The sequence below is a fragment of the Salmo trutta genome, chromosome 34, assembly GCF_901001165.1.
Source record: "Salmo trutta chromosome 34, fSalTru1.1, whole genome shotgun sequence".
In the NCBI taxonomy this organism is placed as follows: Eukaryota; Metazoa; Chordata; class Actinopteri; order Salmoniformes; family Salmonidae; genus Salmo; species Salmo trutta.
The window spans coordinates 41,914,009-41,934,008 of NC_042990.1; the positions used below are offsets into that span (position 1 = coordinate 41,914,009).

At 44.4% G+C, this 20,000-nt stretch overlaps 1 protein-coding gene across 1 annotated transcript in view; it reads left to right on the forward strand.

Annotated features, from left to right (window-relative positions):
- Positions 1-20,000, forward strand: part of LOC115173255 (CUB and sushi domain-containing protein 2) — a gene marked incomplete in the record, with an annotated part of 501,741 nt that overhangs the window by 203,583 nt on the left and 278,158 nt on the right. Inside the window, 2 exon segments of the mRNA XM_029731172.1 lie at positions 9,970-10,108; positions 15,459-15,646. Coding sequence (XP_029587032.1) covers positions 9,970-10,108; positions 15,459-15,646 — 327 coding nt within the window.

The window sequence follows — 20,000 nt, forward strand, 5'->3', positions numbered from 1 at the left end:
CGCTCTAACCACTAGGCTACCTGCTGGTTACTGGCCCAACGCTCTAACCACTAGGCTACCTGCTGGTTACTGGCCCAACGCTCTAACCACTAGGCTACCTGCTGGTAACTGGCCCAACGCTCTAACCACTAGGCTACCTGCTGGTTACTGGCCCAACGCTCTAACCACTAGGCTACCTGCTGGTTACTAGTCCAACGCTCTAACCACTAGGCTACCTGCTGGTTACTGGCCCAACGCTCTAACCACTAGGCTACCTGCTGGTTACTGGCCCAACCACTAGGCTACCTGCTGGTTACTGGCCCAACGCTCTAACCACTAGGCTACCTGCTGGTTACTGGCGCAACGCTCTAACCACTAGGCTACCTGCTGGTTACTGGCCCAACGCTCTAACCACTAGGCTACCTGCTGGTTACTGGCCCAACGCTCTAACCACTAGGCTACCTGCTGGTTACTGGCCCAACGCTCTAACCACTAGGCTACCTGCTGGTTACTGGCCCAACGCTCTAACCACTAGGCTACCTGCTGGTTACTGCTTCCTGTTGACAAGAGATTTCGATATATATCCCAATGTCAAAGCACAGGTTTAACGTGTCCACATCAATAACCAATATGCCAAAAACACTTTTTGATATATTGAAAAACCTAAACATAAAATGTACTATTGACACATACATGTGCAACAATAGTAAATATTGTTATAAACTACACATGCAGACAAGTGACAATAAATCACTGATATTGATTAGGGGGGAGAGAAATCGGGTTGTCTGCCCTGTTGAAACTATGACAACTTAAACAAACGCTTGGAGATAGTTCAACAGCCTGCAGAACACAGTCAGCTACATTTTGCCAACAGAAAAGAGAAGCGCAACACTGTTTTGTCACTCATTCACATATATCGATTATCACATTGAAACCAATAGCGTCAGAGATGGTGCTGGACAACCTGTTAACACTAAAAACAAAAACCACAGGGAATCTGGGGAATAATAACAACTTAAAATCTAAATCAAATCAAACTTTATTTGCCACACTACCCCTCTGTTAAGGGGGTGTTACCGATGGGTGGAAACTCAGGATGCTAGACAACGAAGACTCTGAGTCAGCCAATGTGAACGTGTATAAGTCTGGAAAGGTTTTGGTACAGGGCAACATCAAACTGTTCAAATCAAATCAAGTTTTATTTACATGCACAGAATAAAACAAGTGTAGACTTTACCATGAAATGCTGACTTACAAGCCCTTAACCAACAGCGCAGTTCAAGAAGACGAAAATAGTTAACAAGTAGACTAAAATAAAAAGTAATAATAAAAAGTAACACAATAAAAATAACAATAACGAGGCTCCATACAGGGGTACCGGTACCGAGTCAGTGTGGAGGCTATATACAGTGGGCACCGGTACCGAGTCAGTGTGGAGGCTATATACAGGGGACACCGGTACCGAGTCAGTGTGGAGGCTAAATACAGGGGACACCGGTACAGAGTCAGTGTGGAGGCTAAATACAGGGGGGCACCGGTACCGAGTCAGTGTGGAGGCTAAATACAGGGGACACCGGTACAGAGTCAGTGTGGAGGCTAAATACAGGGGACACCGGTACAGAGTCAGTGTGGAGGCTAAATACAGGGGGGCACCGGTACCGAGTCAGTGTGGAGGCTAAATACAGGGGACACCGGTACCGAGTCAGTGTGGAGGCTAAATACAGGGGACACCGGTACCGAGTCAGTGTGGAGGCTAAATACAGGGGACACCGGTACCGAGTCAGTGTGCGGGGGTACAGGACAATGTAAATTGTCCGGTGGCAATTTTCTGAATTGTTCAGCAGTCTTACGGCTTAGGGGTAGAAGCTGTAAGGTCTTAGACTTGGCGCTCTGGTACCGCTTGCCATGTGGTAGCAGAGAGAACAGTCTATAACTTGGGTGACTGGAGTCTCTGACAATTTTATGGGCTTTCCTCTGAGACCGCCTATTATATAGATCCTGGATGGCAGGAAGCTGCCCCAGTGATGTACTGGGCTGTACGCATTACCCTCTGTAGCACCTTACGGTCAGATGCCGAGCAGTTGCCATACCAGGCAGTGATGCAACCGGTCAGGATGCTCTCGATGGTGCAGCTATAGAACCTTTTGAGAATCCGGGGACCAATGCCAAATCTTTTCAGTCTCCTGAGGGGGAAAAGGTTTTGTCGTGCCCTCTTCATGACTGTCCTTGGTATGTTTGGACCATGATAGTTCATTGGTGATGTGGACACCAAGGGACTTGTAGGATAATCTGGGAATAATCACTGGTTAGGGGACAACTTGTAGAAGATACCTAGCTACATTTTGAACGCGGTAAGGGTAACCCAAATGTTTGTTTTTTTAATCACTTCCATTGATATTATGTTGAAATGAATTGAACAGGGAGCAAATATTTGCGTTGTAGGTGCTGTTTAATCTAACACTATTCAAAGAGCGTACAAAATCTGAGAATAATTTTTAGGTTTGAAGAGAATTTGTTGAAGATTATTTATTATATATATATATATATATATATATATATATATATATATATATATATATATATATATATATATATATATATTATTTAAATTCTAAAATGTCGGATGGAGATTCTGGGAGGCTGAAACAAAATCAATGGTTTGTTATTTAACTTCAACAAATCACGACCTGGCATTGGAAATCAACACTGGTTAGTTGTTAAGTACAGTGTGAATGTATTCAGACCCCTTGACCTTTTCCACATTTTGTTACGCTACAGCCTTATTCTAAAATGGATTAAAAAAAAAATGGCCTCATTAATCTACACACAATACCCCATAATGACATCACAATACCCCATAACAACATCACAATACCCCATAATGACATCACAATACCCCATAATGACATCACAATGCCCCATAATGACATCACAATACCCCATAACAACATCACAATACCCCATCATGATATCACAATACCCCATAACAACATCACAATACCCCATAATGACATCACAATACCCCATAATGATATCATAATACCCCATAATGACATCACAATACCCCATAATGACATAGCGAAAACAGGTTTTTAGAAATATCTGGAAATGTGTTACCTTATTTACATAAGTATTCAGACCCTTTGCTATGAGACTTGAAATTGAGCTCAGGTGCATCCTGTTTCCAATGATCATCCTTGAGATTTTTCTACAACTTGATTGGAGTCCACCTGTGGTAAATTCAATTGATTGGACATGATTTGGAAAGGCACACACCTGTCTATATAAGGTCCCACAGTTGACAGTGCATTTCAGAGCAAAAACCAAGCCATGAGGTCAAAGGAATTGTCCGTAGAGCTCAGAGACAGGATTGTGTCAAGGCACAGATCTGGGGAAGGGTATCAAAACAATTCTGCGGCATTAAGGGTCCCCAAAAATGCAGTGGCCTCCATCATTCTTAAATAGAAGAAGTTTGGAACCACCAAGACTCTTCCTAGAGCTGCCGGGGGAGAAGGGGGTTGGTCAGGGAGGTGAACAAGAACCTGATGGTCACTTTGACAGAGCTCCAGAGATGGGAGAAACTTCCAGAAGGACAACCATCTCTGCAGCTCTCCACCAATCAGGCCTTTATTGTAGAGTTGCCAGATGGAAAACTCTGACACCATGAGAAACAAGATCCTCTGGTCTGATGAAACCAAGATTGAACTCTTTGACCTGAATGCCAAGCATCATATCTGGAGGAAACCTGGCACCATCCCTACGGTGAAGCATGATGGTGGCAGCATCATGCTGTGGGGATGTTTTTCAGCGGCAGGGACTGGGAGACTAGTCAGGATCGAGGAAAAGATAAACGGAGAAAAGTACAGAGAGATCCTTGATGAAAACCTGCTCCAGAGCGCTCAGGACCTCAGACTGGGGTGATGGTTGACCATTCCAACAGGACAATGATCCAAATCACACAGCCAAGACAATGCAGGAGGGGCTTTGGGACAAGTCTCTGAATGTCCTTGAGTGGCCCAGACAGAGCCCGGACATGAACCCGATCGAACATCTCTGGAGAGACCTGAAAATAGATGTTCAACGATGCTCCTTATACAACCTGACAGAGCTTGAGAAACTCCCCAAATATAGGTTTGCCAAGCTTATAGTGTCATTTCCAAGATGACTTAAGACTGTAATCGCTGCCGAAGGTGCTTCAACAAAGTACTGAGTACATTTCTAAAAATATGTGTTTGCTTTGTAATCATGGGGTATTGTGTGTAGATTGATGTAGATTGATGAGGGTTTTAGAATAAGGCTGTAAGTTAACAACGTGGAATAAAGTCAAGGGGTCTGTTATTCAGAGAGCCCTCCAGAGGTTCATGTGCCACTCAGTTTTATGTGGTGAAATGCAAGCTTGTGAAATGTAGTATCACGTTTTGTCAACCATAGGGACATTTGTGTAATATAACATAATTAAAGGTGGGAGAAACTTAAGTATTTGGGGATTTCCTACATACCCAGTCAGACAAACTCATGGATACCATTTTAATGTCTCTGTGTGCAGTTTAAAGGAAATTGAAGTTAGCATATTGTTAGCTTAGCGGAATTGGTGAAAGTCTATGGGTATCTACTAGCAAGCTCCTCTCAAACGCAGAGAAATGTACTTTCTAACTACTCCAAAGCTAGCTGTTTGGTCATTTATATTCTAAAGCTATTCAAAGTTATCAATATTTTATAAATGTGTGTATTTGTTAATTTTTGCCGATCGTAAGAAGAAGCAAGACTTCCTCATTTACGGACTACTTTGGGTTCTGACTACACTCTCTTTCCGTGAGACTTTGTGTGGTTTCGTAAAAAAAAACTCCTGGGAGGCAGCCAACTGTTGCGTATTCTAGTAGCTAAAGTAGCTAGCTTGCTTGCTTATTGGCAAATCATCATAATAACCTTTAATAAATCATGTCAGACTTTGAAGTAGAAGAAGAAGGCAATATTTATTTGCGACAGAATTTACTGAGGAACCTGTACAGTTGGACGCTGAGCAAGCGCAGAGGGTGGCTGAATAAGCGGAGATGGTAGACGAGCTACCAGGAGCGGTGGAGACAGCCAGGTCTGAGGGGGACGGTAGACGAGCTAACAGGAGCGGTGGCGACAGCCAGGTCTGAGGGGGACGGTTGACGAGCTACCAGGAGCGGTGGAGAAAGCCAGGTCTGAGGGAGACGGTAGACGAGCTACCAGGAGCGGTGGCGACAGCCAGGTCTGAGGGGAACGGTGGGGCATGTCAATCCAACATGGCAACCGACGATGCGTGTTTGTGCTACACAGAGTCGGGACTTGTTCCTTCCGTTGATGTTCCTCTACGGCGAAGAAAAGCAGCGCACCAAGAGACTAACAAACTCTGAAGACTTTTCAGCTCATCAATCCTGGAGAAACTCAGAAATTCTTCTGTCTCAAAAATAAACTGGACCTCATGGACCTGATGGACCTGATGGACCTGCTGGACCTGATGAACCTGATTGATGGATGGACCGGATGAACCTGATGGACCTGATGGACCTGATGGACCTGATTGATGGATGGACCTGATGGACCTGATGGACCTGATTGATGGATGGACCTGATGGACCTGATGAACCTGATTGATGGATGGACCGGATGGACCTGATGGACCTGATGGACCTGATGGACCTGCTGGACCTGATGGACCTGATGGACCTGATGGACCTGATGGACCTGCTGGACCTGATGGACCTGATGGACCTGCTGGACCTGATGAACCTGATGGACCTGATGGACCTGATTGATGGATGGACCTGATTGATGGATGGACCTGCTGGACCTGCTGGACCTGCTGGACCTGATAGACCTGCTGGACCTGATGGACCTGTTGGACCTGCTGGACCTGATGGATAGCTGCCTATGGACACAGTTACATTCCTGCTTGTCCCCAGCACACAGTAACAAAATAGAAAGAAGATCATAAATGTATAACTTATGTAGATTTATAACGTATGTAGATTTATAATTGCACTTTTACTTATGATTAGATCATTTATATCTACAGTTGAAGTCAGAAGTTTACATACACCTTAGCCAAATACATTTAAACTCAGTTTCACAATTCCTGACATTTAATCCTAGTAAAAAATCCCTGTTTTAGGTCGGTTAGGATCACCGCTTTATTTTAAGAATGTGAAATGTCAGAATAATTGTAGAGAGAATGATTTATTTCAGCTTTTATTTCTTTCATCACATTCCGACTGGGTCAGAAGTTTATATACACTCAATTAGTATTTGGTAGCATTCTCTTTAAATTGTTTAACTTGGGTGTAATGGCTGTTGAAGGGAGTAGACCAAGGCGCAGCGCGGTTAGTGCTCATCTTGTATTTATTAAACAGAGAACACTATAAACAAAGAAACAAAAGCGACAGCCCACAGTTCTGTCAGGTTAGACAACTAAACAGAAATTTAACCACCCACAAACACAATGAAAAAAAAACGACTTAAATATGGTCTCTAATCAGAGGTAACGAGATTCAGCTGCCTCCAATTAAAGACCAACCCCAAACAATTCCAACATGCAAATAGATCCCCTAGAATAAACATAGAAATAGAAGAACATAGAACATAACCCCAAAACACACAGAAAAACACCCCCTGCCACGCCCTGACCAAACTACAATACCAAATAACCCCTTTTACTGGTCAGGACGTGACATTGGGTCAAATATTTCAGGTTGTCACAGTATCTAACGAAGGTGGCGCCCCTCCTCGGTCGGGCGGCGCTCGGCGGTCGTCGTCGCCGGCCTATTAGCTGCCACAGATCGTTGGTTCTGTGTCTTTTGGTTTCGTCTGTCTGTTCCGCACCTGATTTGTGTCTGTCATTAGTGGGGCCTTATTTAGTGTGTGTTTTCAGTTGGGGTTTTGTGCGGGATTGTTGATTGTCCACTCAGGACGGTGGTCCGTGTTTTATTACGGGTTTGTTTCTGACAGTTTCACGAAGAGAGGATTTACCGGGCTGCGCCCCGTGCCTTTTTGTGCCGCTTATATATATATTTTGTTCGCAATATTGGGAATGTGTTTTTCCCAGGCAGTCTGTCTGTAGCGCCCTGTGCCTCGCGGTTTTTGTTTTGTGTGTCAAATTATTAAAAGGACACTCACCTCCAGCACCTGTCTCCTGCATCTGATTCCGCCTTACACCAGTCCAAGTCAACTGTGACACAGGTAGCCTTCCACAAGCAGTTGGGTGAATTTTTGGCCCATTCCTCCTGACAGAGCTGGTGTAACTGAGTCAGGTTTGTAGGCCACCTTTCTCTCACACAACTTCTTATCGACTGGTGATTGAATGACCACTGAAGGGAGAGGGACTGTGACGAAGGAACAGAAGAGTCTTGCCTTCATGTAGTATTTGTGCCATTCATCGTCGCCGACAGGAGTCTACATGAGATTCAAGGAGGCAGGAGGTTGTGATGGGCCTATTGTGATTACACTACAGTGACTTAGCTTGACAGCCAGACATGAACTAACTAATGTTGTCAAATCGGTGTAATAGTCGTCATTAGAACCAGTACCATCTGCTTTGGTACCGTCTGCTACTAGTGAATCATTATAGTATGCCAGATGATAGTACCATCTACTGCTAGTGAATCATTACAGTATGCCAGATGATAGTACCATCTACTGCTAGTGAATCATTACAGTATGCCAGATGATAGTACCGTCTACTACTAGTGAATCATTACAGTATACCAGATGATAGTACTGTCTACTACTAGTGAATCATTACAGTATGCCAGATGATATCTGCTACTAGTGAATCATTACAGTATGCCAGATATCTGCTACTAGTGAATCATTACAGTATGCCAGATGATATCTGCTACTAGTGAATCATTACAGTATGCCATATGATAGTATTGTCTACTACTAGTGAATCATTACAGTATGCCAGATGATATCTGCTACTAGTGAATCATTACAGTATGCCAGATGATAGTACTGTCTACTACTAGTGAATCATTACAGTATGCCAGATGATATCTGCTACTAGTGAATCATTACAGTATGCCAGATGATAGTACTGTCTACTACTAGTGAATCATTACAGTATGCCAGATGATATCTGCTACTAGTGAATCATTACAGTATGCCAGATGATAGTACCATCTACTACTAGTGAATCATTACAGTATACCAGATGATAGTACTGTCTACTACTAGTGAATCATTACAGTATGCCAGATGATATCTGCTACTAGTGAATCATTACAGTATGCCAGATGATAGTATTGTCTACTACTAGTGAATCATTACAGTATGCCAGATGATAGTACTGCCTACTACTAGTAAATCATTACAGTATGCCAGATGATAGTATTGTCTACTACTAGTGAATCATTACAGTATGCCAGATGATAGTACTGTCTACTACTAGTGAATCATTACAGTATGCCAGATGATATCTGCTACTAGTGAATCATTACAGTATGCCAGATGATATCTGCTACTAGTGAATCATTACAGTATGCCAGATGATATCTGCTACTAGTGAATCATTACAGTATGCCAGATGATAGTACTGTCTACTACTAGTGAATCATTACAGTATGCCAGATGATATCTGCTACTAGTGAATCATTACAGTATGCCAGATGATAGTGTAGCATATGAAACACAACCGTCAGATCAATGGATCAGTTACATCTGGATACTGAAGGTGAAATTGGTAAAAGCCAATAAAACATAGTGTAGACATTTGTAATTTACAATCGATGAAGCGACGAAGACAATTGTTTATTTAAAAAAAAAAATATTTACACAACACAATACAGATCACTGCGTAGTGAACGACAGGCCGTATTGATGAGGCATCAGGGAGGAGACAGGCACATTAGCAAGCAGGCATGTCAGCCTCATTTCACTGGCTGTTGATCAGGTTAGCCTCATATCACAGGCTGTTGATCAGGTTAGCCTCATATCACAGGCTGTTGATCAGGTTAGCCTCATATCACAGGCTGTTGATCAGGTTAGCCACATATCACAGGCTGTTGATCAGGTTAGCCACATATCACAGGCTGTTGATCAGGTTAGCCACATATCACAGGCTGTTGATCAGGTTAGCCTCATATCACAGGCTGTTGATCAGGTTAGCCACATATCACAGGCTGTTGATCAGGTTAGCCACATATCACAGGCTGTTGTGTGATGACCAAAGTGTTTTCTGTTCAGTGTGATACATACATGGATTTATGCATGAACACACACACACACACACACACACACACACACACACACACACACACACACACCAAACCGCCCAGTCAGTCTCTGGAGTGATGTTTGACCTTGAGCTCCAGTAATTGTCATCCCATTTCCATGACAGCCTCCACCCCTGCTGAGGTTGACTGAAACGGAGTCCCGGTGATGTATCGTGTTAAACATGGACTTTGAAGATGAACTATGGGGATAAGTGAACACCTTGGACACGTCCGTGACTAGATAATAGACTGTCACTTTTTTCCCCTCTTTCTCCCTCGCTCTATGTTCTTCTCACACCTTTCGTCCCTCCCCTCCTCCCCCCTCCTCTCCCCCTCCCTCTCCCCCTCCCTATTCTACCTACCCATACCTCCATATCCCTCCCCTCCTCCCCCCTCCTCTCCTCCTCCCTCTCCCCCTCCCTATTCTACCTACCCATACCTCCATATCCCTCTTCTTCCCTCTCCCTCCCCTTCTCTCCCCTCCTCCCCCCTCCTCTCCTCCTCCCTCTGTCCATTCCTCTCCTCTCCCTTCCTCCCTTTCCTCTCTCTCCCCCCTCCCCTCCTTTCCTCTCCCCCTCCCTCTGCCCATTCCTCTCCTCTCCCTTCCTCCCTTTCCTCTCTCTCCCCCTCCCCTCCTTTCCTCGCCCCCTCCCTCTGCCCCTTCATCTCCTCTCCCTTCCTCCCCTTCCTCTCCTCTCCCCCCCTCTCCTCCTTTCCTCTCCCCCTCCCCCTCTCTTCCCCTGTTCCTCAGCTCAGTGTGGGGGTGATTTGAAGGCTCCTAGTGGTATCATCTTGTCCCCTGGTTGGCCGGAGCTCTATAAGGAGGCCCTTAACTGTGAGTGGGTCATCGAGGCTCCTCCAGGATACCCCATAAAGATCGTGTTTGATAAGTGAGTCAGGAGACAACGCTGTCTTATTTTTACTTACCTATCTCTACCCTTACTATCTTTCATTCTTCCTCTCTTTCTCTCTTCCCCCCATCTTCTCCTACATTATTGTACTGTGTATTACTCTGTCTCTCTCTCTCTTTCTGTCTCTCTCTCTGACTCTGTATATATCTCTGTCGCTCTCTCTCTCTCCCTTTCTCTGTCTCTCTCTCTCTCTGTCTCTGTATATCTCTCTGTCGCTCTCTCTCGCTCCCTTTCTCTGTCTCTCTCTCTCTGTCTCTGTGTCTCTCTCTGTCTCTCTCTCTCTCTGTCTCTCTGTCTCTCTCTCTCTCTCTGTCGCTCTCTCACACTCTCTCTCTCTCTGTGTCTCTCTCTGTCTCTCTCTGTTTCTCTCTCTCTCTCTCTGTCTCTCTCTTTCTCTCTGTCGCTCTCTCACTCTTTCTCTCTCTGTCGCTCTCTCACTCTCTGTCTCTCTCTCTCTCTTGATTTCTCTCTCTTTCACTTTCTCTCACTCTCAGGGCTCTAAAGTGTGACCATTTTGCTCCTAAATATTGTTGATGTGCGACACGGAATTTCTATTTGGGAGCACTACTGCGCCTGTAAAAATTTTATAATCACCCAGATAATAATTGTTACTAATGATTAGGCTTCGTTCTACCGCAGCCTCCAAGTGTGCCATAGAGTCCTCTCTCTCTCTCTCCCGTGGCTGCTTGCTTCCACTTCCCAGGCCACACATACCAAGCCCCCGCCCCCTGTCACTCAAGCAGACGGCACATCGTTCCTCCAGGCTTATTCTCTCAGGATACTGTACAACGTATTCTTACAAAACGAGAACGATGCTTCTTTCCATGTTGCTTCTGAATATGAATACAGACATGTTTCTCTATTCTACTATTAGTTGGGAAACACTGACCAGTACTTGCTTTTTACCCCGTCATAACTCCTATCTGACTGTTTCATATGTTGTCATGCCAGTTCTCTCAGATTCCTGCTAACCTATTGGTTGTTCTCTCAGATTCCTGCTAACCTATTGGTTGTTCCCTCAGATTCCTGCTAAGCCATTGGTTGTTCCCTCAGATTCCTACTAACCTATTGGTTGTTCCCTCAGATTCCTGCTAACCTATTGGTTGTTCCCTCAGATTCCTGCTAAGCCATTGGTTGTTCCCTCAGATTCCTACTAACCTATTGGTTGTTCCCTCAGATTCCTGCTAACCTATTGGTTGTTCCCTCAGATTCCTGATAACCTATTGGTTGTTCCCTCAGATTCCTGCTAACCTATTGGTTGTTCCCTCAGATTCCTGCTAACCCATTGGTTGTTCCCTCAGATTCCTGCTAACCTATTGGTTGTTCCCTCAGATTCCTGCTAACCTATTGGTTGTTCCCTCAGATTCCTGCTAACCTATTGGTTGTTCCCTCAGATTCCTACTAACCCATTGGTTGTTACCTCAGATTCCTGCTAACCCATTGGTTGTTCCCTCAGATTCCTGCTAACCTATTGGTTGTTCCCTCAGATTCCTGCTAACCCATTGGTTGTTCCCTCAGATTCCTGCTAAGCCATTGGTTGTTCCCAATGATATACAGTATATAGACCAGTGGCGGTTGGTGCCGGTTAAGATGAGGGAGGACAATACAATTGTTTTTATGAGCATGGCCTTATTTCTATAACAGCATATTGGATGACTGTCATTCATATTCACCCAGTTCAATGTAACAGTGATGGGTTTAGGTTACTGTCCTTCACCCAGTTCAATGTAACAGTGATGGGTTTAGGATACTGTCCTTCACCCAGTTCAATGTAACAGTGATGGGTTTAGGATACTGTCCTTCACCCAGTTCAATGTAACAGTGATGGGTTTAGGATACTGGTCCTTCACCCAGTTCAATGTAACAGTGATGGGTTTAGGATACTGTCCTTCATATTCACCCAGTTCAATGTAACAGTGATGGGTTTAGGATACTGTCCTTCACCCAGTTCAATGTAACAGTGATGGGTTTAGGTTACTGGTCCTTCACCCAGTTCAATGTAACAGTGATGGGTTTAGGATACTGGTCCTTCACCCAGTTCAATGTAACAGTGATGGGTTTAGGTTACTGTCCTTCATATTCACCCAGTTCAATGTAACAGTGATGGTTTAGGATACTGTCCTTCACCCAGTTCAATGTAACAGTGATGGGTTTAGGTTACTGTCCTTCACCCAGTTCAATGTAACAGTGATGGGTTTAGGTTACTGTCCTTCACCCAGTTCAATGTAACAGTGATGGGTTTAGGTTACTGTCCTTCATATTCACCCAGTTCAATGTAACAGTGATGGGTTTAGGATACTGTCATTCACCCAGTTCAATGTAACAGTGATGGGTTTAGGTTACTGTCCTTCACCCAGTTCAATGTAACAGTGATGGGTTTAGGATACTGTCCTTCACCCAGTTCAATGTAACAGTGATGGGTTTAGGATACTGTCATTCACCCAGTTCAATGTAACAGTGATGGGTTTAGGATACTGTCCTTCACCCAGTTCAATGTAACAGTGATGGGTTTAGGATACTGTCCTTCATATTCACCCAGTTCAATGTAACAGTGATGGGTTTAGGATACTGTCCTTCATATTCACCCAGTTCAATGTAACAGTGATGGGTTTAGGTTACTGTCCTCCATATTCACCCAGTTCAATGTAACAGTGATGGGTTTAGGATACTGGTCCTTCACCCAGTTCAATGTAACAGTGATGGGTTTAGGATACTGGTCCTTCACCCAGTACAATGTAACAGTGATGGGTTTAGGATACTGTCATTCACCCAGTTCAATGTAACAGTGATGGGTTACTGTCCTTCACCCAGTTCAATGTAACAGTGATGGGTTTAGGATACTGTCCTTCACCCAGTTCAATGTAACAGTGATGGGTTTAGGTTACTGTCCTTCACCCAGTTCAATGTAACAGTGATGGGTTTAGGTTACTGTCCTTCATATTCACCCAGTTCAATGTAACAGTGATGGGTTTAGGATACTGTCCTTCACCCAGTTCAATGTAACAGTGATGGGTTTAGGATACTGTCCTTCATATTCACCCAGTTCAATGTAACAGTGATGGGTTTAGGATACTGTCCTTCACCCAGTTCAATGTAACAGTGATGGGTTTAGGATACTGTCATTCATATTCACCCAGTTCAATGTAACAGTGATGGGTTTAGGATACTGGTCCTTCACCCAGTTCAATGTAACAGTGATGGGTTTAGGTTACTGTCCTTCACCCAGTTCAATGTAACAGTGATGGGTTTAGGATACTGTCCTTCATATTCACCCAGTTCAATGTAACAGTGATGGGTTTAGGATACTGTCCTTCACCCAGTTCAATGTAACAGTGATGGGTTTAGGTTACTGGTCCTTCACCCAGTTCAATGTAACAGTGATGGGTTTAGGATACTGGTCATTCACCCAGTTCAATGTAACAGTGATGGGTTTAGGTTACTGTCCTTCATATTCACCCAGTTCAATGTAACAGTGATGGTTTAGGATACTGTCCTTCACCCAGTTCAATGTAACAGTGATGGGTTTAGGTTACTGTCCTTCACCCAGTTCAATGTAACAGTGATGGGTTTAGGATACTGTCCTTCACCCAGTTCAATGTAACAGTGATGGGTTTAGGTTACTGTCCTTCATATTCACCCAGTTCAATGTAACAGTGATGGGTTTAGGTTACTGTCCTTCACCCAGTTCAATGTAACAGTGATGGGTTTAGGATACTGTCCTTCACCCAGTTCAATGTAACAGTGATGGGTTTAGGCTACTACATGATACTAGAATGTTCTCTGTACCCATCATGAGGTTACTACAACCTAGCCTATGAATGAAAGTTTACAGCGTAGGTGCACACAGGTCGAGAGAAATATGAGGTGACAGACAGTGACACATTCAGTACACCATGAACACTCTTACCTGCATCTAGCTGATCTAGGGTGTCATTGTTAGTCCAACAGTTGCAAACAAGAGTTTCTATCAAACAAATTAAGGTATGTTTTTCCCGTTTTGTTCTGTTTGCTTCCGTTCAAAAAAACTTTTTCAACACAATCGGCGGAATGAATACACCCCTGGTCACACATAAACACAGTTAGCTTTCATAGCAGCCACGTACAAACAGCATGATCCCTTTCATAGCAGCCACATACAAACAGCATGATCCCTTTCATAGCAGACACATACAAACCATCTACACACTCTCCTTCTCTCACCTTTTCCCTTCGCTTCTGGACTTCAGTGCACAACACATCAGCTGTCTGTGACCAGGTGAAAAAACCTTTCCAAGGAAAACCTTCATATAATTACCTGCTAACCGCTACACACATCGATGTCACCATATTAGCTAGCTAACGTTACTGCCAACATAGCTACTAGAACTAACATGTTAGTTAACCTGCTACAATCATGCGTCACAGTGTACAGTCAGCAATCAGCTTAGCAGTTACACCCGCGTGCCCTGGTGGTAATAAATATATCAACCAAAAGCTTACCTTGACAAAGTTCCAGTGTTGGATAGCCATAGCCAGCTAGCTAACATAGCTTCCCTCTCTGTTTGAGCCGGGTGTTTGAGTAGGCTAAACTAGCTAGCTGCAGTTGCTAGCTAAGTAAGTGAATGTGAAAGTGATTTTTTGGGGGGAAATACAGCTTTTTCTCTCTCTCTCTATTTTTCTCTTGCTTCTCCTTCAGTTTGAAAAAATATATATAATTTGTTCAAAACCGTAGAGGTTAAACTATTGTCTTTCTCTCTTTGAGTCGGCTACTCACCACATTTTATGCACTGCAGTGCTAGCTAGCTGTAGCTTATGCTTTCAGCACTAGATTCATTCTCTGATCCTTTGATTGGGTGGAAAACATGTCAGTTCATGCTACAAGAGCTCTGATAGGTTGGAGGACGACCTCCGGAAGTTGTCATAATTACTGTGTAGGTCTGTGGAAGGGAGTGAGAACCAGAAGCCTCCTAGGTTTTGTATTGAAGTTAATGTACCCAGAGGAGGATGGAAGCTAGCTGTCCTCCGGCTACACCATGGGTTTACCCTACAGAGTGCTGCTGAGGCTACTGTAGACCTTCATTACAAAACAGTGTGTTTTAATCAATTATTTGGTGACGTGAATATATTTAGCATCTCTTTTTTAGTTTCACAATTTACATTTCGTTGTGAAATTCACTGAGGAGAATGGTCCCAGAAATTCCTGTTAAACCATTGATTGTTCCCCCAGATTCCTGTTAACCTGCTGGCTGTTCCCCCAGAATGCTGTTCCTCCATTAGTTGTCCCATCAATTGCTGTTCACACATTGGTTGTTCTCCCAGATTCCTGTTAACCAATTGGTTGTTCCCCCAGGTTTCGTACTGAGGTAAACTATGACGTGCTGGAGGTGCGTGATGGGCGGTTCCCCTCCTCACCTCTAATTGGTAGCTACCAGGGTACACAGGTGCCCCAGTTCCTCATCAGCACCTCCAACTTCCTGTTCCTCCTCTTCTCCACCGACAAAAGCCATTCGGACATCGGCTTCCGCATCCACTATGAGAGTAAGACTTTGTGTTTTTCTAGAACCAGTAGACATTTCTGGGTCCAGAGCAACCATTAGAGGAACTCTGAAATGATCCCTACCTTCCTCTCCTCAAAGACAAAAAAAAATCAAATTTTGAATCCAGATTAGTTTGCTTGGCTTGACACAGAGCCCATCATTACAAATAATTGGTTTTGCTATTCCACTGCCAGGTATCTGACTGAGCTATAATCATGCCAGGTCCCTGACTGAGCTATAATCATGCCAGGTCCCTGACTGAGCTATAATCATGCCAGGTCCCTGACTGAGATATAATCATGCCAGGTCCCTGACTGAGATATAAACATGCCAGGTCCCTGACTGAGCTATAAACATGCCAGGTCTCTGACTGAGCTATAATCATGCCAGGTCTCTGACTGAGCTATAATCATGCCAGGTCTCTGACTGAGCTATAATCATGCCAGGTCTCTGACTGAGCTATAATCATGCCAGGTCTCTGACTGAGCTATAATCATGCCAGGTCCCTGACTGAGTTATAATCATGCCAGGTCTCTGACTGAGCTATAATCATGCCAGATCCCTGACTGAGCTATAAACATGCCAGGTCCCTGACTGAGCTATAATCATGCCAGGTCTCTGACTGAGCTATAAACATGCCAGGTCCCTGACTGAGATATAATCATGCCAGGTCTCTGACTGAGATATAATCATGCCAGGTCCCTGACTGAGATATAATCATGCCAGGTCCCTGACTGAGCTATAATCATGCCAGGTCCCTGACTGAGCTATAATCATGCCAGGTCTCTGACTGAGCTATAATCATGCCAGGTCCCTGACTGAGATATAAACATGCCAGGTCTCTGACTGAGCTATAATCATGCCAGGTCTCTGACTGAGCTATAATCATGCCAGGTCTCTGACTGAGCTATAATCATGCCAGGTTCCTGACTGAGCTATAATCCTGCCAGGTCTCTGACTGAGCTATAATCATGCCAGGTCCCTGACTGAGCTATAATCATGCCAGGTTCCTGACTGAGCTATAATCATGCCAGATCCCTGACTGAGCTATCAGAGACTATACGTAACAATATTACATCTTTAGGTGATATTAATGAGGTAGTATTCACAAGCTTGTATTCCTGAGGTGGAATTCCCGAGGTGGAATTCCTGAGGTGATGTTAATTAAAACCATCATCACACTCTTTTCTCTATGCAGACATCTCAATCACAACATCCATAATTATTATTATTATTATTATTATTTAATAATTACAGGGTTGATTATAATGTAAGATGTCACACACACAGGGGCACATCAACAGGAAACACACAGAGGCACATCAACAGGAAACACACAGGGACACATCAACAGAAAACACACAGAGGCACATCAACAGGAAACACACAGGGACACATCAACAGGAAACACACAAGGACACATCAACAGGAAACACACAGGGACACATCAACAGGAAACACACAGGGGCACATCAACAGGAAACACACAGGGGAACATCAACAGGAAACACACAGGGGAACATCAACAGGAAACACACAGTGGCACATCAACAGGAAACACACAGGGGCACATCAACAGGAAACACACAGGGGCACATCAACAGGAAACACACAGGGGCACATCAACAGAAAACACACAGAGGCACATCAGCAGGAAACACACAGGGGCACATCAACAGGAAACACACAGGGGCACATCAACAGGAAACACACAGGGATAAACATTTTCAAACACTATGTGTTTGCATCGTCTTTGATGACAAGGTGAGAGCTGATTAAAAAGAACAATGCAGTTTTTTTTTAAATCGTTTTTAAACCTGTCTGCCTCACGTTAGTAACCCTTCGTCACAGCAGCAGCCTCTGCTTTAACAGTTCGCCGTGGCTACGGCACCACTCAGACAGAAACAGGGCATGGTGTAGTTGGCCCCTGTAGTCAAATAAAAAAACACTGACTGGAATTTGTATATGAGTTTTACTGTGCGCACCTTAAGTGGCACCCTCTTCCCTATGGGCCCTGGTGAAAAGTACTGCACTATAAGGTACTACTTGGTATGCCTCCTTAGTGTGTCGTGGTACTGAATTATTATCTTTTAACATGTCAGTACCTCTTCTGTTACACTGGTCTGTTAGCTGGTCTGTTAGCTGGTCTGTTAGCTGGTCTGTTAGCTGGTCTATTAGCTGGTCTGTTACACTGGTCTGTTAGCTGGTCTGTTAGCTGGTCTGTTAGCTGGTCTGTTAGCTGGTCTATTAGCTGGTCTGTTACTCTGGTCTGTTAGCTGGTCTGTTAGCTGGTCTGTTAGCTGGTCTGTTAGCTGGTCTGTTACACTGGTCTGTTAGTTGGTCTGTTAGTTGGTCTGTTAGTTGGTCTGTTAGTTGGTCTGTTAGCTGGTCTGTTAGCTGGTCTGTTAGCTAGTCTGTTACTCTGGTCTGTTACTCTGATCTGTTAGCTGGTCTGTTAGCTGGTCTGTTAGCTGGTCTGTTACTCTGGTCTGTTACTCTGATCTGTTAGCTGGTCTGTTAGCTGGTCTGTTAGCTGGTCTATTAGCTGGTCTGTTAGCTGGTCTGTTAGCTGGTCTGTTAGCTGGTCTATTAGCTGGTCTGTTAGCTGGTCTGTTAGTTGGTCTGTTAGCTGGTCTATTAGCTGGTCTGTTAGCTGGTCTGTTAGCTGGTCTGTTAGCTGGTCTGTTAGCTGGTCTATTAGCTGGTCTGTTAGCTGGTCTATTAGCTGGTCTGTTAGTTGGTCTGTTAGTTGGTCTGTTAGCTGGTCTGTTAGCTGGTCTGTTACACTGGTCTGTTAGTTGGTCTGTTAGCTGGTCTGTTAGCTGGTCTGTTAGCTGGTCTGTTAGCTGGTCTGTTAGTTGGTCTGTTAGCTGGTCTATTAGCTGGTCTGTTAGCTGGTCTGTTAGCTGGTCTGTTAGTTGGTCTGTTAGTTGGTCTGTTAGCTGGTCTGTTACACTGGTCTGTTAGCTGGTCTATTAGCTGGTCTGTTAGCTGGTCTGTTAGCTGGTCTGTTAGTTGGTCTGTTAGCTGGTCTATTAGCTGGTCTGTTAGCTGGTCTGTTAGTTGGTCTGTTAGCTGGTCTGTTAGCTGGTCTGTTAGTTGGTCTGTTAGCTGGTCTATTAGCTGGTCTGTTAGCTGGTCTGTTAGTTGGTCTGTTAGCTGGTCTGTTAGCTGGTCTGTTAGCTGGTCTGTTAGTTGGTCTGTTAGCTGGTCTGTTAGTTGGTCTGTTAGCTGGTCTGTTAGTTGGTCTGTTAGCTGGTCTGTTAGTTGGTCTGTTAGCTGGTCTGTTAGTTGGTCTGTTAGCTGGTCTGTTAGCTGGTCTGTTAGCTGGTCTGTTAGTTGGTCTGTTAGCTGGTCTGTTAGCTGGTCTGTTAGCTGGTCTATTAGCTGGTCTGTTAGCTGGTCTGTAGTTGGTCTGTTAGCTGTCTGTTTAGTTGGTCTGTTAGCTGTGTCTGTTAGCTGTGTCTGTTAGCTGTGTCTGTTAGCTGTGTCTGTTAGCTGTGTCTGTTAGCTGTGTCTGTTAGTTGGTCTGTTAGCTGTCTGTTAGTTGGTCTGTTAGCTGGTCTATTAGCTGGTCTGTTAGCTGGTCTGTTAGTTGGTCTGTTAGCTGGTCTGTTACTCTGGTCTGTTAGCTGGTCTGTTAGCTGGTCTGTTAGCTGGTCTGTTAGCTGGTCTGTTAGTTGGTCTGTTAGCTGGTCTGTTAGCTGGTCTATTACTCTGGTCTGTTAGCTGGTCTGTTAGCTGGTCTGTTAGCTGGTCTGTTAGCTGGTCTGTTAGCTGGTCTGTTAGCTGGTCTGTTAGCTGGTCTATTACTCTGGTCTGTTAGCTGGTCTGTTAGCTGGTCTGTTAGCTGGTCTATTACTCTGGTCTGTTAGCTGGTCTGTTAGTTGGTCTGTTAGCTGGTCTGTTAGCTGGTCTGTTAGCTGGTCTGTTAGTTGGTCTGTTAGCTGGTCTGTTAGCTGGTCTGTTAGCTGTTCTGTTAGCTGGTCTATTAGCTGGTCTGTTAGCTGGTCTATTAGCTGGTCTGTTAGTTGGTCTGTTAGTTGGTCTGTTAGCTGGTCTGTTAGCTGGTCTGTTACACTGGTCTGTTAGTTGGTCTGTTAGCTGGTCTGTTAGCTGGTCTGTTAGCTGGTCTGTTAGCTGGTCTGTTAGTTGGTCTGTTAGCTGGTCTATTAGCTGGTCTGTTAGCTGGTCTGTTAGCTGGTCTGTTAGTTGGTCTGTTAGTTGGTCTGTTAGCTGGTCTGTTACACTGGTCTGTTAGCTGGTCTATTAGCTGGTATGTTAGCTGGTCTGTTAGCTGGTCTGTTAGTTGGTCTGTTAGCTGGTCTATTAGCTGGTCTGTTAGCTGGTCTGTT